The sequence below is a fragment of the Chrysemys picta genome, chromosome 7 (assembly GCF_011386835.1).
Source record: "Chrysemys picta bellii isolate R12L10 chromosome 7, ASM1138683v2, whole genome shotgun sequence".
Classification (NCBI taxonomy): domain Eukaryota; kingdom Metazoa; phylum Chordata; order Testudines; family Emydidae; genus Chrysemys; species Chrysemys picta.
In genome coordinates, this window is record NC_088797.1 from 10,879,148 (window position 1) to 10,906,115 (window position 26,968).

General features: G+C 43.9%; 1 protein-coding gene across 2 annotated transcripts; it reads left to right on the top strand.

Annotated features, from left to right (window-relative positions):
* Positions 1 to 1,633: 1,633 nt before the first annotated feature.
* GXYLT2 (glucoside xylosyltransferase 2) lies at positions 1,634 to 26,968 on the top strand. 2 transcript variants are annotated; one of them, XM_005309101.4, is made up of 7 exons: positions 1,634 to 2,100; positions 10,901 to 11,090; positions 11,340 to 11,471; positions 19,565 to 19,816; positions 21,058 to 21,181; positions 24,720 to 24,892; positions 26,177 to 26,968. In XM_005309101.4, exons 1-7 carry the CDS (start codon positions 1,802 to 1,804, stop codon positions 26,357 to 26,359), a joined length of 1,353 nt encoding a protein of 450 aa, XP_005309158.2. In that variant the 5' UTR covers positions 1,634 to 1,801; the 3' UTR covers positions 26,360 to 26,968. The 2 variants fall into 2 exon arrangements, with proteins under 2 accessions (XP_005309158.2, XP_005309159.2); XM_005309102.4 differs by having other exon boundaries at positions 1,659 to 2,100; positions 10,904 to 11,090.

The following is a 26,968-nucleotide window of genomic DNA, read 5'->3' on the forward strand; positions in this document are numbered from 1 at the left end:
AACGTAGGGGCCCTATTTCCCTAGAACAGCTATGTTACGCCAGAGATTTGTGACTATAATGCCTCCATCCTTTGGGTAGTTAAATTCTAGCCCAAAGGGATAATATTAATACTTGCATTTCTATAAAACCTTTCATCCCAGGATCACAAATCAACTTACAAACCTCACTGAGCTTGATTCCCTAATCTGTAAAATAGGTCAACATTATCATCTCCCTCGATCTTGTACTGGTGGGTGAAATAACCTGCCCACAGTCATAGCAAGGCAAGTCCAAAGCACAAGAAAAGTAAGTGGATTCCTGTATTCCTGCACTCCCATGAAAATTTCACAACTCACCACCCATCATAATCTACCTCTGGCAAGTGGGAAGTGAATGGTGTGTGTGATAAGGTGCGGATGTGTGTTGAGGTGCCTAGTAGATTGCAGCTCAGTGCCTGATTTCCCAATCTGGCAGAATAGACGGAAGAAATGTATTTCAGGGACTGATATACCCCCATCCACCGCCTCTCCTCCACACCCCACATACACACTCACATAACCATGGCACTTTGAGGACCTGCCAGTCATAAGTCTAGCTCTGGGTAATACAGTAAGTCGGTGGTAGAACCCAGGAATCCTGATTCTCAGTTCCTGTTCTCATTACCAAACAGGACTTTTACATTGATTGCATCCCTGACCAAAGGGTCTCTAACTGTGAATTATGTGTGAAACACCTCTTGGCAGTGGGACAGTGCTCCAATGAACCATTAGTCTGTACGCAATTAGAATTCCACAGTTGTGTGTCATAGGGCCTATACTCATAATTGCTACCGGGGATTCTTTTTGAGGTCAAAGGGCAGGGGCCTGTGTTTTGGAGCAAGAGGCCTGGAATCCTGTCCCTGCTGCCACCAGGAAGTTCTGCATGGCCAGGACATGTCGTTTAGGGTACGTCTACGCTGCAGGTAGGAGTGTAATTTCTGGCTTGGGTAGACATACCTACACTACTTTTGTCAAGCTAGCACTGTAACAACAGCAGTGTGGGTACACGGGCAGCCGCCCGAGTGCATACCCAAAGGGTTGGCAGCTCAGTGCCCCAGCAGCACTGCTATTTCCAGCATGCTAGCGCCATGCGAGTGAGCACAGGTATGACTCCCCCAGATGGAAATGACACCTTCCGCGCCGTGCAGACGTACTCTTAGGGGACAGCTGTGAACTCCTAGAGGGCTATGGGTTTATTTCAGTATTAGCATCCCTGTTTTCCGGATGGGGGGACGGGAGGCACAGAAAGGGGAAGGCCCCAACCCCAGCAGCGCCCCAGCCCCAGAACTCCCAATGGGGGCTGGCACTGAGCACTTACAAGAGCCACCCCTGGGTGACTCCCCCCAGACAAAACACCCAGTGGCACAGGGAGTGGGAACAGAGCCCGATCCCTGCTCCCCCGTTGCCTGCTCTGACCACTAGATCCCTCTGCCTTCCTGGAGCCCCAACGCCTAGTCGCCTGCCCTAACCATTAGCCCAGACTCCCCCGGTCCATGAAGGCAGCCTGTGGCTAGTACCGCGGCGCGGGGGCTAGCTTGGGAGAGCTGCTATTCCACACAGTACGGTAGGGGTGAGCTCCGCCCCGGTTTACCCTCTCCTCCCCCGGCCCGGGAGCAGCCAGCGCCGCGCAGCAATGCGAGCCGGGCTGGCGCCCTGCGCACGGTGCCTTGGGCTGCGCCCCGCCAGCCCCCGGGTGTGGAGTGTGGCTGCCGCCGGCCAGCGCGCGGGATGAGGAGCCCGTGCGAGGCGTTCCCCGGGGACTGAGCCTCCCTCCCGCTGCACCATGAAACTCTACTGCAAGGTGGTGGCCATCCTGCTGTGCCTGGGCACCCTGCTGCTGCTCTATCTCTTCGTGGGCAACGCGGACGAGCCGCCGCTGAAAGGGGCCGGAGAAACTCGCTGGCTGCCCGTTTCCTCCGGACCTGGGGGCCGCGCCCACCCGCTCTTTGCCCATTTCCAACCCGTCCGGGCAGCGCCGGAGGAGGAGGGGGCGGCGGCGGCGCAGATTGCCAAGCGAGAGCCACGTCTCAGCAGAAACCCCGGCAAGCGAAGTCCTGCGAGAGGGAAGTTTGCAAACGCTCGGTAAATGCTGCTGCTGGGGTTTTAGTTTCCCATGGCTTGGCTGCAACAATAGAGGATGGGGGGAGGGAGGAGGGAAATTTCCGGGGTAAGTTTGCAGGGAGGGCTGGTCCGGGGATCTAGAGATCCACTGGCTCGTGAGAGATCCTCATTCTGCTGCCCGGGTGGCAGCTGTTTGGATCGGAGCTTCCCCGCCTGGAAGCGGGAGCTTTCCTCTCCACTCTCTTGGCCCTGGAGCAGCAGCCCCGGTAATGCAGTCTGTGGACTGTTTGGTGCCCCGGGTCAGTTTCGGCGTTAGACTCCTCATGGGTCTAGTCGTGGCAAAACGACACCCGAATGCACTTTCCTGGGGAAGAACTTTCAGTTTCCTTTCACTAACTTTAATCCCTCTGATTTGAGTCGCACACTGACCTTTTCCTTTGCTTTTTAACGCCTCCTCAAATAGTCCAGTTTTTTCACTCTTGAGTTTGGCAAATACATCACGCTTTCTCCCGCTTTAGGTTGCAAGGCCACGGATTAGTTGCATTGCATACAATAATTGTAAGCGTATAAACTGCTTCGCCTGTCTTTTAATCGACTTTTCCTTACAACACCAGTGTCTGAGGCCCCATGGAAATGCAACGGTTCTGTTTCTAACCCTGTAGAGAATTCCTGTTTCTGTACAGGTAACAGACGTGTGTGGCTCACCTTTGTGAGAAAGCAGCCTTTAGAAGCAAAACCATTCTTACTGGTTTTGTGGTTCTTTTGAAGTATAAGGCTGATATTTTTTTTATTTTTATTTTTTTAAAGGTGTAATTTGGTAGTGATAGATTACAAATAGGTGAGAAATTTCTGTCCGCCTCAAAGGCTAAACTTGTGCTCATTTTGTATTGAAACTGAGTGAAAACAAAAGGAAATGTGAATATTTGCGTATGGCATTAATAACATTCTAATGTATTTTATAGAATGATTTGGAACTAAACAGATAAGAGAACAATGACTACATCTTGTTATATATGAGCGTGGTTAGGAAAACTTTGCTAAATGATGTTTAAATGAATGTGATCTAGCTTTTAAAATATTTTGCAACTAGAATATTTTTTTAAAAGGTACTATGATTATGAATCAGAAAAGTAAAAATATTTGCACTGTTTTTTTTCTGTGGGTAGACTACTCTTTTTCTCCTCTGCATTTTAGCTGTATTATGGTGAATATGACTAAACTATCATATTAACTTTGTATGTCTTTGATTCATGATTTCACAGAGATGTTCTGAATGAAAGACTGTCCCGTTTTATAAGATCTTATTTTTTAAGCTATGAAAGCAGTTGGTTTCTTACAAACATTGTATCATATTGAGTGCAAGTGATGTTTACTGTGACTGGGAATGGATCATGAACAGAATTCAAATTGATGTATTAAAGCAGGATTATTTACATTAGCAACTGTACCTCCTGGAGTCATTTTTCTTTGGAGCATATCTCTTAGATTATCATGGAAATCATGGACAACACTAAAAGAATGAAGAGCGAAAGTAGCCAAATCTTTTGAAGAGGGTAAACAACCCTCTCATTTCAATGAATAAGAATCTTCTCATGTTCTGAAAATTTGACAGTATCTCGGCTTTATTTATGTATTGAATTTTCAAGTACTTTTACAAGGTCTGCACAAGGAAACATTGTTAATCAGGAGCACTGCCAAAAAAAGAAAAGAAAAAAAAAAGTAAAGATGCTGCGTTTTAAATACTGCCTTTTCTTCTGTTTTCATTACATTTCTGTGCTCTTAGGGTGTGATCCTGCACCACTGAGGTTAATTGGAGTTGTGTCACTGACCTCATTGGGAGCAGGAGCAGATAGTGAGGGTCCAATTCTGATACCCTTGCTGATCAGTTCCTTATTGCACTAGCCATTGTTTTTTTCTGGGACAACTGCCAGCGTATTACTCAGTTCAAGTCAGGGTATAATTTGCAAAGTATGTCAAAGTTATGTCATGGCTAGAAAAAAAAAATCGTATTTCTCTAAATAGTTAGAAGACCAGTGGCAGACCCAGATTTAGGCAAGACCAGCGGTTCTCAAATTGTGGGTCGGGACCCCAAAGTGGGTTGCGACCTTCTTTTAATGGGGTCGCCAGGGCTGGCTTAGACTTGCTGGGGCGTGGGGCTGAAGCCTGAGCCCCACTATGCAGGACAGAAACTGAAATCTGAGGGCTTCAGCCCTGGGCAGCGGGACTCAGGTTACAGGCCCCCACTGTCTGGCGCTGAAGCTCTTGGGCTTTGACCCCTCCCGCCCCACCTTGGGTGGTGGGACTCAGGCTTTGGCTCTGGGTCTCCCCAGAGTGATGGAGCTTGGGCAGGCTCAGGCTTTGGTCCCCCCTCCTGGGGTCATGTAATCATTTTTGTTGTCAGAAGGGGGTCGTGGTGCAATGAAGTTTGAGAACCCTTGGACTAGACCTCTCTCTCACTAGCCTGCTGACGGCCAGACATGTGGCAGAGATGATCTGCTTGGTTTCTAGGGACCTAATTCAAAGCTCACTGAAGTCAACAGAAAGTCCCTAATTTCGAAGGGCTGGAATCAGGCTCTGGAGAAATAGGCCGTGATTCGGTAAGTTCCTTATGTCTATGTCTAATTTTAGGCGTGTGAGTAGTCCAATGCATTTAGCTGGGGTTTACGTATGCTTACAGTTGAGACACAAATTTAAGTAACTTGATGAATTGGGGCTTTAGGCCATTTGGTCACAGCCATACTCTACATGGGCAAAAAAAGGTGGTTTTATTTTTTCAACTGAGTTAAGCTAACTTGATTGAAACCCCAGTCCCATAATTCCTTTCACATACCTGTAGTGAGGACATAATTTCACACCTTTAAAATCACTTGACCTGTAAGTAGGTAAGCTGCAATGTGACCAGACCTCCTAGGTATGCTCAAATGATCTTAAAGAAATGAAACTTTGTCTACATGGGCATTAAGGGGAGAGAGGGGGAATTAATTGACTTAACTCAGTTGAGTTAGCATAGCGTGATTGGGGAAAAATGCCCCTTTTTTGCTCATGTAGATGGCATTACAGTGTGTCAGTGATAGGAAAAAAGCTTGTTTTTAAAACGTAATAGCTAACGTGTTCTAAAATTTTAGCGTAGACAGAACAAATGGTAGTTTTAATTTGTTAGCTACTACCACTTGCTCTGTCTACATTAGAAGATCAAAACGTGTTAGCTGTCAAGTTTTTAAAACATACCATTTTTCCTAGTATGGACAGGGTTTTAGAAGGTGAGGCCTTCACTGAGCCCATATATTCCTCTGCTGAAGTTCCAAGGACAGCACTGAACATCCCCACTTGTTCTGTTTTGGTTAGTTATTATGGTTTTTGGATTAGCATTGTTTGCAAAGTTCTGTTGTGCTTTTAACGTTGTTCTCTATTTCATCAGTTGGCTAAGAGCCTGATCTTGCGAGTCCTTACACTTGTGAGTAATGAGTCTCATAACTTTCAGTGGCATTACTGGAGTGAATGAGGGTTAGCAGATTCTGGCCCCAGGTATGCAAAAGGTTGCCTCACCTCTAAGGGGAAAAAAAACTAACTAACTAAGATCTATAGTTAGTCAAGATGGCAAGACTTGAGAGGTGGGACTGCAAAATCTTAAAAAGATACTTGTCCACATGTTTAGACCTCCCAAAAGTGTTTCCTTTAAAAAAAGAGCATCTTACTAGATTACACCTTTCTCTAGATAGTATAATCGTTTTACTTTTTAAAACAACCTTTGATTGGATCTTCATCAACCCGAAACAGCAAAAGCTTAAAAAAAACCACTTGTGGGGAATTTAATTTTTTTTTTACACTGTTTTTCCCTATTCCCAATTTTAGAAAAAATGTAAACATTTCAACAACATTTTTTGATTGTCAAAAAATTTCAATCACGTCTAATGTATAGCTGGCTGGAAAAAATGATCATATTTTTAATTTAGAAAATTTTGAGCATCTCTAGTATATTTTTTTAAGTGTCAATGAATGTGTTTTTACTTCATCTATCCCTTTACCACAGCCATTGTTTCAGTGTTGACTCACAGGAAAGAAGCTTATTTAATGAATCACCAGTCCCTGTAAGGTTTTCCTTTTGGGGTCAACTCTGCCTAAATTTAACCTACTATTTATTTTGTGAGATATGATGAGATCATAACATGAGGCTTTTTTAAAGTATTACATAGCATCCTATAGGAATGCTGCACGGAATTTGCCTTCCTCTAAGAAAATTTGCAGGCTTGAATAGATTAGCAGGTTGCATAAGGAGGCAGGGATGCAATGTCTTGTATGGATCTGGATTGGTTCTGCATAGGTGATGGTCTGATTATCTTCAAACCTCTGGCTGTGACAAATGAGAAAATTAGATTTAATCTAAACCCCTGGAGAGGAAAGTGTACTGTTGTGCTTGGGAGCTCAGTTTTTTGCCACTATCTCTGTTCCATGAATACAAACCGTGTTAAAGCCAACAGTTAAGCAACTGCGTAGGGGTTGGTGTTGCTGTATCCTTGAGGGGCCTAATGCTGACAGCATTAATATACCCTATTGGGTGCTAACAGAGCTGGCTTAAACTTTTCTATGACAGATGCTGAATGTTTATGATATGCTTTGCAAGTGCTTGTCAAGGCTTTATGTAGTACTTATTTTAAGTACTACTGCTTAATATTAAAGCTATCTGTACTTGGACTAGTATGTAATGAGGCTGCTGATGGCATATTAGAATCTGTCTTACACGGATACTGTATGGAAGTCTCTGTTCTGAATTAATCCTTATCTGCCTGTTTCTTTTCTCCTGCCTTTCCTCCTGCTCCCCGCTCTGCCTAAATCCACGTACGCAAACTAGGTTTATTTATTGGGCTTAGTAAAAGGAGATCAAGATAGCAGAAAGCTCCCATTTTATGTAATCACTTTGGTTGACTGTTTTAAAACCCATCAAATGTCATCTACTTTAGACCCATGTGATTCTAATATTTCAAAATTAAATATTCCAATAATTTTAAAATGGAAAGAAAATTATAAAATTCATGTGTGTAACAATCATTAAAAACAAGTAACTACTTCAGTGAGCAATCGATCAGATTATCAATGAACGAACACAAATATGCAAACGGAGTAAGTGTTTGCTAATAATAATCTAGTGCTTTATAGCATCAGAGTCCTTTGCAAAATGCTAATTAATCTCCACGAGACTCCTGTGAGGCTGGTAGCTATTATTATAATCCCCATTTTACTGATGAGGAAACAAAGTCCTAAAGACTTGATGACTTGCTGAAAGCCTCATAGGGACAGTATGCCTCTCCATAACGAATATATTTTAATATTTTAAATTGGTGAGTTCATAAGATCAGTATTTGTTTCTTTTGCTTTACCAACTGCTTATGTCTCACTTAAACAAATCCTAGCGCCTTTATGAAGGTTACCACCGTATTTAACAAATATGCATTTTTTTGTTAAAGCATTTTTTTTCAGGCATTTAATTTGCATCAATCATCTTATTGACTGATGTAGCAGTTTCCAACCAAAGTTCAGAAAACTGTCTGTTTCCAAATGTAGTTGTGCCAATTAATGGTTAAACACTAACCAAACATAACCAAATAGAGAAGGCTTTATATAATAGCTGGATTCGCTAAGTATGGTCTCTGTACAAGACCGTGGCCCAGATTCAAAGTAGACCTCTTGTCCCAAAATAACAACTTAAGTGAGCTAACAGTGTATCTTTCCTCCTCCTTTTTGGAAGCTCAGTGTGTAATACTAGCTAAGTGTGTTATGTCCATCACTAGTGGCTTTTTTACACAGAGGATAAGATCCTACTGGTGCTAACAGCTAATGAATTTTCTTCTTTAGCGTAAGTGGTAGAGACCTATGCTTTTTGTGCTGAATGTCCCAGGTTCTGTGCCTGATCCTTAGCCGAGGTAAATGGCTGTTGAAGTTAATGAAGCTACATCAGTTTACCCACGTTGAGGATCTGACTCTCTCTCTCTCTTCCCAACCAATGGTGACATGTAAGAGCTGATCCAGTCTACCACTTGCTAACCTGATACTCAAGCAAAGGTAACCATTTAGTGTGATCCCCTATCTAGACAAGGGACTTGTGGTATGCACACATGCTGTATGTTACTTCTGTCCAGACTGAAACTGAGAGTGTGTCAATACTACAAGCGCTACAGTAGCGAAGCTGTGGTGCTGTACTGTAGACACTTTCTACAGTGACAGAAGGTTTTTTTCTATAACTGTAGTAAATCCAGCCCCTGGAGAGGTGATAGCTGGGTTAATGGAAGAATTCGCCCATCGACCAAGCTGCATTGACAGCAGAGGTTAAGTCGACTTAACTACATCACACAGGGTATGACATTTTTCACTGCACTGAGCGACATTGCTAAGTTTTAAGTATAGACCAGGCTTGAAGACAGCAGCTGTACTAGGTGGACCAAAAGGGAACCTCCTTTAGGCTGAATCCATTGAGGCTGTGCTGAGCATGCCTTGGCTGGAAGACCATTTTTACATGGCTTGGGAGGTTTTCCTTTGAGTTCACTCTCTGCATTTGTGGTCGAGAATTGATACTGTGCACAACAGCGCTTTGGGCTTTGGCACAGGGACTTGAAATGTCTTAATACGAGGTTAGAGCTTTGTCCTGCTCCGATTAAAGTCCATGGCCATAAGCGATATCAAAGTAATTCACATTTATATTCTACATATGGCTTGATTTAGAGACTCAATTAAGAGGAAACATTAAAGAGATGGTTAGAAGGAGGGAGGGGGAAACAGGATCTGTATGAGGAGCCAATTATTCATTTTAATAATTCAGTGGTTTTTACATTAATAGTCTGGAAAGTAAATACTACTTCACATAAATGTAGTGTTTCATTATTTATACACTGTTGAAATTGAGGTTTAATTATGATTAAAGACTAAGACTTTTAAACCATAAATGAAACATGTTGCTTTGTGCAGTCAGTAAAGTACTGGTGGCTTAAAGTATTAGCAGATTATTCTGCAGTACAGGGCAACCGCTATCATGCTGAGGTCATTATGAACATTATGTTAGTTTCTGGAAAGAGACATCCCCAGCTTTATTAATTAATTGCCATTTTCTCTTTGTTATTTCTTTAGGCCTTTTGTTTTGTTGGTAATATTAGCTGTACTGATTGATTGTGTGCTGGGACCAGGCTAGGATGTATTTCCTCACTTCAGTGATATATCCTCTTTATCCTTTTGAACAACCCAGTGATAACTGTGATGCTTGTGATTTACTTATTTTTCTATGCGTCTGGATAGCAGCACATTAACGTGGTTCAGATCGGCATGCAAATAGGACGAACCAAGAGGAAAACATTCTAGGAATGGCTTTAATTTCTATACTAATAAATGCAAAAAACAAAGGCCAAAGTTTTCAAAAGTGACTACTGATTTTGTGTTCCCAATTTGAGATGCCTTAAAAGCACTATTTGAGAGTTAGGTATCATTATTTGTTATAAAGGGGCCTGATTTTCAGAAACTGCTGGGCACTCATTCTGTAAATATCAGGCCCCTTGAAGTGTCTCAAGTTTGGCACCCAGAAAGTTGAAGCACGTGAGATCACTAGTCACTTTTTAAATTGATGCAATGGGCTGACCCCTTTTCTCACTGGAGTTAGTGACCCAAGATACAATGGGAATAGGATGAGGCACAGTATGAGGAGTATAAAGGACCTCTGAAAATGCCTTTTACATGGCAGTTTTGGATATGTGCATTCCCCTTTTATATACTGGTCAAACGTTCTAAAACTTAAAAAATTCAGATGGGAGACGTGCTCTACTCAAACTGACAAAATGGGCTTGATGCAGAAGGTCAGACTAGATGATGATAATGGTAGGGTTACCATATTTTAAAAATAAAAAACGAGGACACTCCACGGGCCCTGGCCCCGCCCCTTTTTCCCCCCGGCCCCACCCCTTCCCCAAAGTCCCCACCCTAACTCCCCCTCTTCCCTCCCAGCCACGCGAAAAGGGCTGCCTGAGCGCTACCAGCTTCACGGTTTGCCGGGCAGCCTCCAGACCCTGCGCCCCCGGCCGGCGCTTCCCCAGCGCAGCTGGAGCCCGGGAGGGGAAGCGCCCAGCTGGGGGCGCAGGGTCTGGAGGCTGCCCGGTAAAGCGCAAAGCCGGTAGTGCTCGGGCTTCGGGCAGCCCCCATGCCTCCAGACCCTGCGCCCGGGAGGGGAAGTGCCCGGCCGGCGGCTCAGGGTCCGGAGGCATGGGGGCTGCCCGAAGCCGGTAGCGCTCGGGCAGCTCGGCTCTTAAACAGAGCCAAAGAGTCAGGGGAGGAGCAGAGCCGCCGCGAGAGGGGAAGTGCCCAGCCGGTATTTTTCCCGTACATGTTCGGCTTTTTGGCAATTCCCCCCGGACGGGGGTTTGATTACCAAAAAGCCGGACATGTCCGGGTAAAACCAGACGTATGGTAACCCTAATAATGGTCCCTTTTGGCTTTAAAATCACTGAATGTAGACTAAAAACCTCACTCGCTCTTCAAAAGCCAAATAATGACTTTCTGTGCTGTTAATTCAGTGTAACTTGTGTGTACAGAGGTACAGATGTCTGCAGACAGGAAGAGATATCAAACCTGTTCTAGCTAAAGATATGGAAAATAACTAGCATATTTCTTCATGTTCTCATGATAACCTTCTTGATTGGACCCAGTGACTCAGTCTACATCCGGTTAACAAGCTCAACTCTAATGAATCCACCGCTTTTTTATAGATATTATGCTCTTTTAATGTAGAAAAAAACCTTCCCCCACACTCACTTCAACTGCGTGTTTTTTATTTATATTTATTTTTCAGAAGACCTGGGAAACAGAAACACTTGAAAGAACTTCCATCTCGGCAATGGATGCACCTGGCAGTTGTGGCATGTGGCAACCGGCTGGAAGAGACTCTTATCATGCTGAAATCAGCAGTTCTGTTTAGCTACAGGAAGCTCAAGTTTCACATCTTTGCTGAGGATTCCCTGAAGCCTGAATTTGAGAAAAAGGTGAGTCTGCTTCTTTCTCATTTTCAAAAACAATGCAATGGTTGTAGCCTGCAAATGTATGATAACAAGGACATGGATGTCAACAAGTTAATTAGTGGATAGGATCTTTAAAAAATAAATAAATGTGAGGGCTTGTTACTAAACATGGGCTGTATAGGCTTTTCTTTTTTTAATTGTTTGATTATTTAATAGTATTGCATAAAACTATCTGTGTATCTCAATTTTAATCCTTTCCTCCATGTTTTTCAGTTAAGGGAATGGCCTTCCTCTTACACGAAGAAGTTTGAATACAATGTCTACCCAATTGCTTTTTCAGTAGGAAATGCTCAGGAATGGAAAAAATTATTCAAACCTTGTGCTGCCCAGCGCCTCTTTCTTCCGGTAAGGCACCTGGATTTCTGAATATGCAGCTTCAGGAAAAGGTCTGTTTCAAAGTAAGGAAGCTTTGCCAATGTGAGATTGAAAACATTTTTCCAGCTGAAATTTCCTTTCTAGGACATCTTTATCTGTTCCTCTGTCCACTTAAAACACAATCTTACCATTCCTCCCCCTGGCAAAGAATGCTTCTTGTTTGATGCCAGCTCCTTTTGCCTGTTGGTGGTCAGTGTCAGTGCTGTTTGGATGTAGGTGCTGCATGCTTTCCAAATGTCACATTCCTTTAAAGAGGCAATCCTTGGTCCCCTTTCTCTCATTCCCTATGTGCCCTATTAGAATGGAGGGTTTTTAGGACTCTTCTTCCCTTGCAAACCCCTGCTCCCCCCTTCCCTCCCCAATGCATCCAGGTTGTCCCTGAGAATGCAATTCCATGGTTCAGAAAAATGTGATCCCATGTGAGACTCTCAAAATTGTGGAGTGTAAAAAGCCCATGTGTTAGCTCCTCCAGCCTCTGTGCAGGTTGTATTGGCCACCCTCTTCCTTAACTTGTACTGCCAACAAGTCTGTTTGCTTAGTAACATTTAGGGGGGAGGCACAAAGGCACAAAGACCAGTTGGGTGCCCAGGTCCCATGGAAAGTCAACTACAGACCAGAAGGAACGTTGGAGCTAGAGGCAGACAGCTGAGAGTCCCTGTGAAGTGTGTGCACAGGAGGCCTGCAGACCAGGCATGCTAGTAGCTGTAGCATTGCTTTCACACGCCGCACACTGCACGTGTTCAGAGCCTGCATTCTCATAGACTCTGGCTTGACTTCGTAGGAGTCCCATAGCTAAACCCCAGCACGCACCAGGAAAATGGACCCCTAAGTGTGGGTTCATGGAACAGCATTTTCATTCTGAGCGTAACCCAGTTTAAGAAGAGCCCTGTTGTGAATGTGCCTGATCCTCCATGCTTTGTACCTCTCTAGTCATTTATGCCACCTGGATTGAGGCTTTTTGGGCAGAGATTCTGCTCTATTGTCATTGACTGGCTCCATCCATCCTTCTGGTGATAGACAAAGGTTAGGTGTCCACGTTGATGCTTTTAGGTCGATGAGCACCACCTTCTGCCACAAGGTGATGGTAGAACCTGCACACCCTACCAGAGACAGGGGGAGTTGTCGTTGAGTGGCTTTGTTCTCTGAGAGGACGCAGAGGAGAGTATTGGACGAATGCTTGTCAGCTCCAAGGGCTGACTTGTGTAGGGTGCCCTGAGGTTCTGTCCTGTCATTCCTCATATTTAAGATGCTTATGAGGAGATAGCGACACGATTGAGTGCCCTGCAGCCCAAGCTCTGTCTGTTTTCTCAGACCAAATCAGTTGGTTTTTTCAGCTTTCCTAGTGTCTGACTGAGACATGGATGAGAGCTAGGTGGCTGAGGACCATTGGGACTAGGGTGACCAGATAGCAAGTGTGAAAAATCGGGATGGGGGTGAGGGGGGAATAGATGCCTATGTAAGAAAAAGCTCCAAAAATCGGGACTGTCCTATCGGGACATCTGGTCACCCTAATTGGGACTGAAACTAAGGTGATGGTGAGCTGGGAAAAACAAGAGGTGGAAATGGTTGAGGTGGTAAGTGACCCTTTGGTTGAGGGAGTACACCAACTTTTTGTTGTTCAGGTTCACAATCCTGAGTCTTTCTGGACCGTGAGCTGTTTCTGGATGACCAGAGCTGTAGTGAAAGCTTTCTTCATCTGTGCTCAGCCACAGGGTTCCAGCCCTTCCTCATGAATACCCATGACCATGTCCACATTCATAACTTTGTCCCCTCAGGCTGAATCACTGCAGCACATGCTATGTTTGCCCAGACCTAAAACTGGCTGAGGCAATACAGCTAGGGCAGAAGGCAAATGTTTCACTTAAGAATATTACACCTGTGATCCGGAGCTTGCACTGGCTCCCAGTTTGTTTCATCATGGAGTCCAAGGTGTTTGCTTTACACCTAGAAAGCTCTTCATGGTTTGGCTCTTGACTGTCTGTGACCAGATCTCCCATCCTGTTTAACCTCAACAGTTGAGATAAGGGACCATTTATACAAGCTGAGGATCTGGCCCATGCTATCCCAGGGCTTTCAAGCGATCAGACCTTATGTTTAAATGGTGGAAGAGCATTTTAATTTGAAGGCCCTCACCTTGAGAATTCTCTTCTGGAGTCCAACAGAGACCAAATTAGTTGGTCCTCAGGATGTGCTTCAAGACCCATCTATACCCTCAGGCTTTTTCTGAGAAGGTGACTTGAGCTGGGTGGGAGTGTAGTTCTTTTACTGCCCTTTCTACATTCCGTCTGTTTAAACCATTAAGTTGAGACATGTTTTAAATAAATTAGCCTACTGATGTTGATAGGCTAGTGCGCAAATAAATAAGCCCTTCCACCTTTCTTCAGATTACTCCATGTCCTGCAGATCTCTGAGTGGAACTGCATAAAACGTTAACACTTTTTTTTTTTTTTTTTTGGAGGGTCCCAAGGGAACAGCAGCTTAGCATAGCGTAGGCTATGTATCCCCTCAGCTGCATACATTATCTTGGGTCAGCTAATGCAGGTGCTGATCTCAGGTCAGAATTCGAGCCTTTGGTTTACTATCTCTTTTGAACTTCCCTGCCAATTAAATATCTTTTCTTTCCGGAACGCCAACAGACCTGTGAAACTGGAAAGAAATGTACAAGCGTGCTCCGAAGGGGCCTTGTACAAGGAAGTTTCAATGCGAAGTTCATTGCTAATAATGCTAAGGCCATGTGTTGTGTTCCTGCAACCCCAGATAATGAAGTGTTTCATTTTGAGTGGCAGACGAATGCTGGCTTTCCTGATTTTTGTAGAAACTACCAGAGACTAAAATATTATTAAAATGTTAAGGACGATCACAGTAGATGCCAAGAAGGGCAAGTCACAGCATTGGATTATAAACCTGTCATATCAGGCATAGGGTAGATGGACTGGACCTAAGGGAATTTGAAATGAAATCTACATTGATGTTTTGGCTGCGGTCTCTCTCTGTAAAACCAAATCAGGGTTGCTGCAGATCGGATCTTAAAATGACTACAAATAATGGGCTTTAAAAACAAAATTAAGTTGAGATATTAAGGGTACATTCATTATACCAACACGTTCAGGTTGGTGGGTAGCAGAGTGACACCATTCCATGGGAATATTATTATTTCTAGCAAGTACCATCTGAGTATCTGCAATGTCTGTGCAAACATCAGTAGTCAGGTGGTGGTACCCTCACTCTCGCTAGATACCATCTTACGCCACAGACGTCTCCTTGACTTCAGCGTACTCGGATCTGATGGTGATGGGTGGCAATATAAAACCCTGAGGTGGGCGTTGTGCAGTTTGAAGAAAGCTGGCAAAATCTGGCCCTTTTTCATTGCCCTGGTGGCCCTGTGAGTGAGCTAAATGCTGTCCACATTTCACAGATGTGGAAACGGAGCAGTTCCCTTAACCTTTTTTTCTGCCTCAAAGTCATGCAGGAAGCCTATGGCAAAACCTTCTGCTTGCTAGTCCTGTTCCTGAACTGCAAGCCCATTCCTCCTCCCCAAAGGAAAATTGCTGCCTGCCTGGCCAGTGACACTATTGGCATGGTCAGTGGGTTGTTGGCTGCATTGCTTTTGAATACCTTCACTGGTCATTTCACTGGGAACATCGGCAGTGGCTTGGGAAGGGGTGAGCTCCCTAGGGGCAGGGACCGTCACTTGTTTTGTGTTTGTACAGCCCCTAACACAGTGGGCACCTTGTCCGTGACAAGGGCTCCTAGGTGCTATTGCAAAACAAACAATAAATAATAACAAGCATCTACTTTTCCAGTGAGCAAGAAGCTACGGGGATGGAGCCCTGCTTGCAGGAGCGATTTACAGACATGCTGTGTGTCTTGGATGCACAGATGCTATATTCCATCTATAGAGCAGGGATGGCCCTTTCACGTTGCTGCATAGAGCTACAAAAACAGTATAAATATGCAGAGAGCTTAAGGAAGAAGATTTCAGTCTTAATAATAACTAACATTTATACAGAATCTTCCACCCAAGATTCTCCAAGCACTTCACACATAGAAGCCTGTGAGGGAGATTAGTGTCATCCCCACTTTACAGGTAACTAATGTGAGCCTCTTGAAGTGACTTGCCAGGGGCCACGTAGTGGATCAGTGGCAGAACTGGGAATACACTCCAGGGCATTGTCCTGACTGGAGTTTTTGGCTCTGGAGGTAGCTCAGTTTGACAATCCATTAAGATGTTTGTGGGTACTAACGTAGACATTCCCCAAACCTGTGATCCTGGTCATGGGTCAGCCATAGGATCTGGACAAAGTGCCAGGAGTATGGACCCGGTGGCCAGTTTGAACCTGTTGGCAACACTGCCTCTCTTGGCACCAGTATATGCTTACCTGCCAGCATGTTACTACTTGCCAGCCTTACTAACATCGGGAGAATCCACAGAGACAGAAGTTGTGGAATCAAATTACAGATAATTGAGTATTTAACTGAAGTGTCAAGCTAAATATAGCAAGTTCTGGAGAGAACTCTCAAAAGATTTATTAGCAAAACGCTACACAGCTGTGAAAAACATGGAGATTATGCTCTTCTAAACTGTAAATGGCTTGGAGAGGGAAGGAAGGGGACAAGGAAAAGCAGGACTCATATTCCCAGTTGGTCATGTTCAAAAGTCATATAAATGGGAGGAATTCTATCACATCCTGACTCAAAAATCTTGTCTGGAGACTTGTTTGTTAGTATCGAGTACATCTGTTATTGCCAAAGTGAGACATTAAAGCTGGGATTTTCAAAAGCAACTAAGTGAGTTAGGCGTCCAACTCTCTTTGGCTTTCGGTGAGAAGGCAGTGCCTGTCTCTCTTAACTGCTTATGAAAATCTCACCCTAGCAGAGCTCAAAGATGATTGTAAATACTGCATTTGACTTGATTGTGGGGAGTACCAGAGTTTACACCAAATTCCCTCCCTGGTTTAACCCCACTGACTGCAGTGAAGTTACATGAGGGACTCATTTGGCCAAGTTATTCTAGAAGTTAAATTGCTGTGCCCAAGGCCAAGTCATATGCACGTCCAGGAAGAGATGTGGTCTCATCACACTGACCTCTGCAGCTTAAAGATGATTTTTTACACTTGCTATGTGAACGAGGAAAATGCTAAAGGCTTAGAAGAAGTAGCAGCATTTCCCTTCCAGCCTGCTAGGAAGGTTTTGAAGGAGGATAATGAGTTCGTTTTGCAGATCCTTAAGTCTCCTTTTCCATGACACCTACAAAAGCTTGACTGTGCTGAGGCCGCCGGTGTGCCGAGACCACTGCCTGTCATGTTGACCAATATTGTCTCATTGTTTCCTTGTACTCCCCGATCTGTCTGTGTCCATCTGTTAGCTCTTGTCTTATACTTAAGCCTAGTCTACACTTAAAATTTATGCCGATATAGCTTCATCAGTCAGGGGATGAAAAATCCAAGCGCCTGAGCGCCACAACTATGCTGACTTAACCTCCAGAATAAACGCAGTTAGGTCGATAGAAGATTGTTTCCATTAACATTGTTACTATTGCTCGGGGAGGTGCTGTTCATACATCCACGGAAAAACACCTTCCATTGGTGTAGGTTGCATCTTCTCTACCGGGTTATGCCAGCATGGTTACGGTGCCATATATATGCCAATATAGTCGCCGTACTGTAGACGAGACCTCAGCTTATAAGCTCTAGGGCAAGGACTGCCTTCTTGTTCTGTGTTTGTACCGCACCTAGAACAGTGGGGTTCTGGGCCATGACCAGGGTTTCTGAGTGCTGTAGTAATTCTAATAATAAAAATGGATTCTACGGTGTGCTGAACATCTTTGGGCAGCTGACAAGGAAGGGTGTTTCAGCTTATCATCTTTTAGCTTTCTGTAGCTAGCAAGAGAAACTCAGAGCCCAGTTCTCTGAGTATCACTGCCCTAGGAGTCCTGACTCCCAGTCTAACTCAAGGCTCTGCCTCTCTAATCTATAGTATTGGACTAATAATAATATATATGCCATTATCTACAGTAAGTTAAGAGCCGAATGTATTATTTAATAACCAAGCGAGTAATTGTCTACACGGAGCCCTCATTAGAGACATTATTTTCCACTTTAAAAAGTGCAGGCACCCCTTTTGCTTGTGAGGGCAGGGAGAATGTGCCTTTGTGATGTCAGAAATGGGGTGGAGCTTTCATTAAACTAGGCTAAATGTTCATCCAAATCCCGAAGCCTTGAGCCAGGAGGAAATCACATTGAGGTTGGCATTCAAGGATTTAGTCCAGTCTTAACAGAAGCCTATTGAGCATGCTCAGAAGTGTTTTTTGTCACTTATCACTTTAATATTAATAACCCAAGTTATCCCATACATGGTTGCCAGAGGAGGGGGTACACCTCAACAAGCACCGTTTACAAGTTCAACTGGTTTTTGAGTTATCTGAGTAAGGAGGGAAATGTGGATACTTTGTCTTTGCAGTGGGACTAGTGATTGTTTGTTTCTTTCCCCAACCTGACCGCAATCAATGGCTGAACAGAGGTGCCAAAGAAACAAAACTTTGGGTGAGAGCCAGGCTAGTAAATGTCAGCCCTTCAGCTTTTTGGACAGTTTTCGTAAATAAAAATGGGAAGGCATCAGAAGGTTATAATTGCAACTGATTTTCAACTTTAACTAATAGCATTTGCTGTTTAGCAAACAGTATATTGAATAGCTGAATGTCTCTCTGATGCAAAGGTCAAAGGAGTTTTCACACCCTTAAAGTTCCGTATTATCTGCCTGCTAAAATTATCAATGAATGTGTAAGTTACTGGATTTCCACAAGGGGGCATACTGCAAGCAAGAATAGACTAGATATGATGGGCCTGATTCTACTCTCCCATACACCAGCTTTACACTGGTGAAACTGAATTAAGTGCAGTAACTCCTGACTTACACTGTGATAACGGAGATGAGAATATGGCCCACAACCTCCTTTTTAAGACTTCTTTTATTTGGCTGGTTGCATATTTTCCTAAAAAACAAAGAATTAAAAACACTTCAGTGCAGGCGATCCACAGTTAATGTTTTTTAAATTAAACTGCATGGAAACATGCGGCTTTAATTCATGTCAATAAGTGGATGTAATTTACCCAGTGAGGGGGCAGAGAGCTGTAACAGGAAAAGTGGCCGGCAGCCGGGAGTAAGGAAACATAAGATAAAAAGGAGATGGGAAACTGTTCTGTTATCAACCACCTTATATTTTCTTCTTTGCTGCAATAGAACACGGATGATTCGGGGAGGGAGGGAGGGGTCCATGCTAGCCAATCTGGGATCTAGGTTTGGCTGTCTGGCTAGACCATGGAAGGGTCTCATGCCAAGGTCCTGGTGCATATTGTGGCAATATACACACCTCTACCTCGATATAACGCTGTCCTCGGGAGCCAAAAAATCTTACCGCGTTATAGGTGAAACCGTGTTATATCGAACTTCCTTTGATCCACTGGAGTGTGCAGCCCCGCCTCCCTGGAGCACTGCTTTACCACGTTATATCCAAATTCATGTTATATCGGATCACGTTACCTCGAGGTAGAGGTGTAGTTGTAGAATGTTGGGTGTGGGTTTTTTTTGTTTTTTGTTCGTTTTTTTTATAATTACTTTCCAAAACATTTGCCATATCAATGCCTAAATTACATACCCACATTCTGCAGTAATCGCACAATTTCCTAGTCTTCGGGAAAACTAGCAACGCTATATTAGTGCAGAAGGTAGGTGTTTTGCTAGTAAAATCAATATGAAATAAGACTTGTGGGTGAGATCTCAGGTTGTTATGACAGCTAAGCGGATTATTGTTTTGTGTGAAGAATAGCCTTTGATTTTTGCACTTTGCTCTAGCTATTTTGCAATGCTGTTTGCTTTTTTTTTTTTAAATCTACCTACTGTTTGTGACTCCCACAACAGTTGGCGATGTCAGTTGATAACTGTCATTTGCATGAATGCATAATTTAAAATGCAAGTAATTCTGGAGCAGTAATCCATTTCCGTTTTCCATCTGTCTGGTTTCCTTTTCCATCTTCCCTCACTTCCCCACTCCGCAACCCCCCAAGGTGATTTTAAAGGATGTGGATTCTCTTCTCTACGTGGACACTGACGTTCTCTTCCTGAGGCCCATTGATGACATCTGGAGCTTCCTGAAAGAGTTCAACTCCACACAGCTGGCTGCTATGGCCCCAGAGCACGAAATACCAAAGATTGGTTGGTATAGTCGATTTGCTCGTCACCCTTACTATGGAACAACTGGAGTCAATTCCGGAGTCATGCTGATGAATTTAACCCGGATAAGAAACACCCAGTTCAAGGTGAAAAACTGCTGTAGAAATTTACTTTCTTTTTTTAAAGTAAACTTTTAGGAATACTTGTGCTTGCCTAAAACAACTTGTACAGTATAGAATTGGAAAAGGATGCTGGACAAACTCTGTCAGAACCAAGCTTTTAGAAAAACTAGTAGAAAGATTTCATGATATTTAAAAAAAAAAAATTATTTTTAACAAATAAACATTTCCCCAAAGGCCAGAGTTTTAAGACCCTGGAAGTGCAACAGCCTAAAAGCCAAAGGAAAGCTGCTGTCATTGATTGCCCCCGCCCCACCCCCCCATCTGAGACGCATGGAAAAATAAACCCAAGGATCAGTAGTGCTGAGCATACTGGACTTTAAAAAATACCTCTCACTGGTAATGATAGAAGGTGGTGTAAATAACATAGGGAACCATCTGTTTTATTTACATCGAATGAGGCCTGCTCTTGAGCTCCCTGGCACCCCTGCAAATCACGAGTGGCTGTCAAGGGAGATACTTGTGGAAATGAGGAGAATTAGTTTCAAGTTGGCCTTGTTCTTTGCATATCAAAGGGCCTTGCCTGTGGAACCTTTTATTTACCTTGGTGAGCACTTGTTCCCATAACTACTCTTGTGAGTAAGTGCCCAGCAATGTGAAGAAATATTCCACGAACTTGCCTAAATGATCTGGCCCTGATAGCCTTACCCAGGCTAGATTGAGCCTTTCAGTTCAGCCCTGAGTAAGGATCAGTGCATAGGTGTGCCACCTCCGGGGCAGCCCCAGGAAGGAATTGTGCCTCCAAAGTTATGATCCCTCCCCTGCCCTGAAGGGGAAGTAAGTTACCATAGCCCTTGGGAAGGTGCGGCATACTTCCCCCAACTTGCACCTGGTCCCTACTCTGGCCAATGAGTAGGAAGGTTGGAGCCAACGCTGTACCCACGCCTGCTCTTCTTCACCAGCTCCCTGGCCAATTGCTCTCAATGGCAAGTATCTGGAGAGCAGGGGATGTGCACCACGCCAGTCTGAGACCCGAGAGGTCTTGCTTCCCTGTTCAGCTGAGTAAGACAAGAAGAGCGCAGTCCACCCTTCAGTGAGTCCTGCAACTCCACTCATAGCCAGGCCCAACGCTTCCTCACAGTGCTCTCGGTACAGGAGGGTTTGGGAGAGTTCTGCATAGGTGGGCCTGGGCATTAAGCCATGACTTTATTACCCTGTTGTTTGGCAAAACATTAACCCGCCGCCTCTGATTTCTTTCTGCCTTGTAGAACAGCATGATACCAACAGGCTTGATGTGGGAGGAAATGTTGTACCCATTATACCAAAAGTACAAAAATTACATTACATGGGGAGACCAGGACTTGCTAAATATTATTTTTTACTTTAACCCAGGTATGTAATGATTCCTATTAGTCTCACGCTTGTCTGAAACAAGTGAAGGGCTAGACCTTGTATAATCCAATAATGGGATTGTTATGATTGAATTCTGGCCTGAAAGGAATAACCTAAGGCCCCTAGATGGCAAACATGAATGTACATGGGATTTACACCCGCTGGGACTACTATGTGTGGTTGGGACTGGGGCCTGCTTCCAGTGCAGATGCCCAACTATAATACCTAAAGAGCTTGGAAAGTTTAGAAGAGTTTTCTAGGCATGGTACTAACTGCAGGCTGAATCCTGGGCTGAAGTTAGCCAGGCACGTACTTACTTGCGTTGCTGCATTAGAGCCTAGCTAAGCAACATTTTTGTCTTCATATTCATGGATGTTTATCAGAATCTGAAATTACTCATCTTTGTCCAAATCCATATCTATTTTCTGACATTCGGCTCAATCCCAATATTTATTAAAGGGGTGACGGTGTCAAAGCCGACAGATGCGACACGGACTCTGCTCTGAAAAGAACATTTAAAAACGTTTGTTTTATTTTTTCCCCCTTGAAAAATCTCTTCCCTTCCCAACTGTGTGCTAAAAAGCCAGACCTTCCAATGAGACAATGTTTCGGCTCTTCAGCTGAGTTACCCATTCCGGTGACCTCAGGATGTTCGGATCGTTTGCACTCCCAGCTGTGTTGCGTTTTGTGCTCTCCCTTTTTCCTGCCTGCTCTGTGCCTGTGAACAGGAAGGAGGGGAAAATCCTACAAGATCTTTTGTTGTCGGAAAGCAGGTTAGATACCCCACCTGCCCGAGAGAGTGGATAAGAGCAAGCAGAGGGGCAGTGTGACCTACAAATGTGGGCCATGAACACAAATATGTTGTTTTGTTTGGATCTGACTTATGCCCGCCAGCTTTGCACAGGGTCTTTTTAAACAGCTTGCTCTATTTTTGGCTTTTCACGTAGGTCCGCCTGAATTCAGGTCATAGTCACATAGGTTTATGTTTTCAAGTGACTAGTGATTTTGGGTGCCGCAATTTTAAAGGGGCCTGATTTTCAGAAAGTGCGAAGCACCCACCTGTGAAAATCGGGCCCCTTGCAAGTGCGTCAAGTTGGACTCATACTTTTCTGAAATCACTACTCACTTTTGAAAACTTAGTCCGAAGTTCTGTGGTATGGTCCCTGCTCACTTGGAGAAGTTGAGACCTTTGTCCTGGACCTGGACCATCATCTTGATATGCCAGTATCCACTCTGATCTGCTTTCACTTTCCCCCTTTGCCCTACATGATCTTGAGCACAGCATAAACATGGGGGTACCTTTATTCTGTTCCTTTTTGCCCCTCCTATCAAATCTTCAGTCAAGTGACAAGGGCTATAATAAAATCCAGACAAAAATCAAAAAAATGGAGGCAGGGGAAATGCAAAGCAATAAAACAACTGTTATAGCAACAGCTATTTAATGCAGACAGATGTCCTAAATTAGTGTTTTGGTTGCAACAAGTAATAGCCTCATAATCCTAGGAAAAAGCTAATGTGGCAAAAACTGTGTACTCATTATTAAATGTTATAGTTTCCAAAAAGCAGCAGACATCCCAAGATGCTTGGGCAATACGGCCTTGTGCTGCAGTATGAGGAGAAGGAAAGAAGACGACGCAGTTAATTCAAATTCACAACGATCATTTAAAGTGGGAGAGAAAATTAAGAAACCACTTGAATTCTGGGACTAGCAAACTCATGATTAGCTCCACATGTGAATATCGTTTTTCATTCCGTAGGCCTGGTCTTTGCCTCACATCTGGTAAATATGCTCCTAGGAACTATTTAGTATATCAAAAGTATTTTCAGAACAAACAACAAAACTTTCCTTCCCATGCCAGTTTAGAAAGCCCTATTGTAAAGAGCCATCAATTCAAAATCTCAGACATTAGAGGACAATTAATTTATCTACTCCATCCCACTGCAGCTTTTCCAGTGCATTAGCCAGGCATATACCTAGTCATTTTACCTGGGAAAGTATAACCTCTGTCCCCTGAAATAACCCAGCCATGCAAAAGAAACAGTCAGAATCCAGTCAGATAATCCTTGCAGCACAAAACCCCCCAGGCAGCTCTGATATTAATAGACTTGAAGGAGTGACTAGAATTAGCACCTAGTTGTGACAGCAAAAGTTGAGTGCTTGCATAGCTGAGGGGTGCGGGAGAGGAGAATGGGCGAGCACCACATGTAAAAACTGATAAGCGACATGACGCCCTTGTTCAGTATTAAGGGCCTGGGCAGGAGTTGTGCTTGTGCAAACGCTGAGTACTGGCATCCTGCTGATAGAGGCCTCCATCTACAGCTCATTGGAGCCAATGGAAAGGCTCCCATTGAGATTAATGGGATTTGGATCAGGCCCTTGCAGCTTCCCCTTCCACTGATTCTAGCACTGAGCGTTTGGCTGGAGCGAAGCATGAGGAATGTCAGGCTGAACAGAACAAGCTCGGAAAAGGGCCCTTACAACCACCTCCTGCATTGGCGGGGGTCAAAGGGAAAAACGCTCCTGCTTTTCCCTCTCCCCCCTTAGAAGCCCACCCAGGGACCAGTCACAGCTTTACTGGGCACGATGAGTGGAGCCCCAGGAAAGGCCACATGAAGTATTCAGTTTTCGGTGTTTATGGCACAGCTGTGATTCTGCCATCATGGAGACGGGTCCAGTACAGCTCTACTCCCTGACTGGGAGATGACCCACAGGACTTGTCATGATTTATTGTAACGTGCTGCGGATGCGGGGAATGTACAGAGTAAATTAAGAGAAGAGGTATAGCAGGAGGAGCCCGTTCATAAGGGACTTTGCTAGTAATTAGTTTGCTTTTGGAATTAATCCGGAACTGTATACGTAACATACAGAAGGGCTTAGAAATGGGTGTCAGTGCGTGTAGGGTGGCTTTGTATGTTAGGGACCACACAGATTCCCATGGCAGCATTTGTGGATAAATTATCTCATTGCATGCTCTGGGAATCCATTGCCATCCTCTGGCTTGGCGTGTCAACCTTCTAGATGAGAGTTTCAGTGGTAAGCATGGAAATAGTTGAAAAGCTTTGTCCCACTGGCTCCAATAGGAGTCAAAATTCAGCCAATCACTACAGGTCTGTCTTCAAGTGGGATGCAGGTGATGGTGACTTGCGCTGCCTCCCTCTCATTCCACGGTCTCTCATTCCACAACTAGAGAGGATGCTGGACGAAGGAGCTACACATTGCGTAGGATCTAGGCCTTGTTCTGTCACTAGTAGCCTGAAAAGCATGTTGTTGTTTTTTCTCTCTCTCTTCAGTTTCTCTCTTCTCCCGGTTCTTCTATGGGCCAAGTCTCCTATTCTAACAATCCCCAGCCCAACAGTGGTGGGACTCTCACAATCGTCACCTGAAGAAAACCCAGTTAGAATTCTAGGCTATTAGCCTGAGTCACTATCAACAAAATGACCGAAAATCTCTGACAACCCCACCACTTTCCTAGCAATGTGATTAACTTGCGGTAATTGTTTAGTTCAATCTCTCTCTCTCTCTCATTGATGTTGCCAGAGTGTCTCTATATGTTTCCCTGTCAGTGGAATTACCGGCCCGATCACTGTATGTATGGGAGTAACTGTAAAGGCGCAGAAGAGGAAGGCATATCTGTTCTCCATGGTAATAGAGGCGTCTACCATGATGACAAGCAGCCTACTTTTAAGGCACTATATGAAGTGATACGTGATGTAAGTGTTCTCCTCTTTGGTATTTTTGTTTTTAATTTGATACAAAGCAGTGCAAGATCTTACAGCAAGAGCGCTCAATGGCCTGAATTGCTCAAGTCTGAGAAAAAAGGGTACTGTGTGTATCCGCAGTGTTCACAAAACACTCTGTGTTGGACTTCCACCTCACAGTGTGTGTGTGTGTATGAGGGATGGTTGAAACCATCCTCCTCAATGTTAAAATAAACTTCAAACCCTAAGGCCTGGTAAAGTGCTTCTGAAGTGTATTAATGGAAATGGATTTGAATGAGCTGGATCTTACATCCTTCACTATGGCGTTATAACTGTGACTCCATAACTGTTATATGGAGCCTGATCCTGGCAGGGGCTGAGCACCCTCAAATAGTCTTTACCTCCCTGGGGAGTGCAGGGTGCTCAGCACCTTGTAGAATCGGTCCCATATTTCCATTTTGTGGGATGGAATTCTAACTTCAGACTCTGCTGGGTATTTTTGGTAAAAGTTTCAGGGGTTCCTTTCGTTTCTTCTTAAGACACTGGATTTAGTTCTCTCCCTTTATTTGTTAATAGAACCTGTGTATAAGTAGCATAAGCCCAGCAAAACCTCTCCAGTTACTCTACCTTTGTGCTACTTAGTAGGCTGCTTACATGTGTCATGGTCTCATGTAGCGACAGGTCCGCATACAGGATAACAGCCTGCTACTGCAGCCAGTTAATGAAGTTACTCAAGCTCAAGTGGCATAGGCTTATGCTTTCAGGGTTGAAGTCCCTGGTTCAGTCTCAGCTGCTGACCCCAGTTGGGGATCTTTACAACAGCCTATCCTTCCACTACTGAGAAAAGGAGCTGTTTATACATAGTGCTGTGTAGTACCTCAAGGATTGGTATAGAGCTGCCTCAGACATCACTGTGGAAGATGATCTCCATCAATGAGCATAAGCGTAAACTCCAAGAACATGCTTGGCCCCAGCTGTATTACACTTACCCCCTAGCCTGGGCTTTAAAAATGCAGTTTCGGTGAAGCTGGCTGTGCTAGACAACATGGCTGGGCAGAGCTTTCTGAAAGTCAGTAGTCTCAAATGGATTTGACAAGTGGTTTCAATACATCGGAAGTCAGCGGCGACTCAGGAGCAAGCCAGTGCCCATTTGTATAGGGCCTATTCCTGCTCCTATTTATGGGTTTTTAGCTCCCTCTGAATATCTCCCAACTAAAAGTGGTGTTAAACTTTTCAAATGTCATTTATAGCTACTGAAAATAATCAGTTTTCTTCTCTGCTCTCCTCCCTCTTCAGTTTCCCTTTGAAGACAATCTCTTCCAGTCCTTGTACTACCCTCTTCAGTCTAAGTTTCTGGATACTGTACACACTTTATGTGGGCGAATTCCACAAGTTTTTCTGAAGCAGATTGAGAAAACGATGAAGAAGGTTTATGAAAATCGTGTCATTGTTCATGTGGGAGCCAACTACAGATACTAAACATAGCTATACTTTTATGTGGTAATTTTCATCCTTGTATCCAAATCATTTGAGGCAGATTAATTAAATTGAGGCAGGGGCACTGTCAGTTTAAAATTCATGTTATAAAAAAAAATTGTCTAAATTGAAACAATTCACCAAGGATCATGGTGGATTCTCCATTACTGACCACTTTTAAATCAAGATTGGGTGTTTTTCTGAAAGATCTGCTCTAGGAATTATTTTGGAAAAGTTCTATGGCCTGTGTGATACAGGAGGTCTGACAAGATTATCAGAGTTGTCCCTTCTGGCCTTGGAATTCATGAATTTCCTGTTTCATTAATAACTCCTTAAATGATTAATATGGAATTTTAAAAATCCATTCAAACTGCCACTACTTATACTCTTTGTTCACTTCCTGCATTTCTCTCCCCTTGAACAAGGAGAATCAATGGTTTGACTGTCACTAGAATGAGTTTCATGTTTTTAGCTCTGTCATGTTTAAGTTTAAACACTTCAGGGGAATGTGTATGTGTTTAAAAACAACTATTTTCATTGGACGTGTTTTTCAGTTGTGGAAACATCTGTTTTATTTAAAAAAAATAATTCATCCCACAAGATTTAAATTTG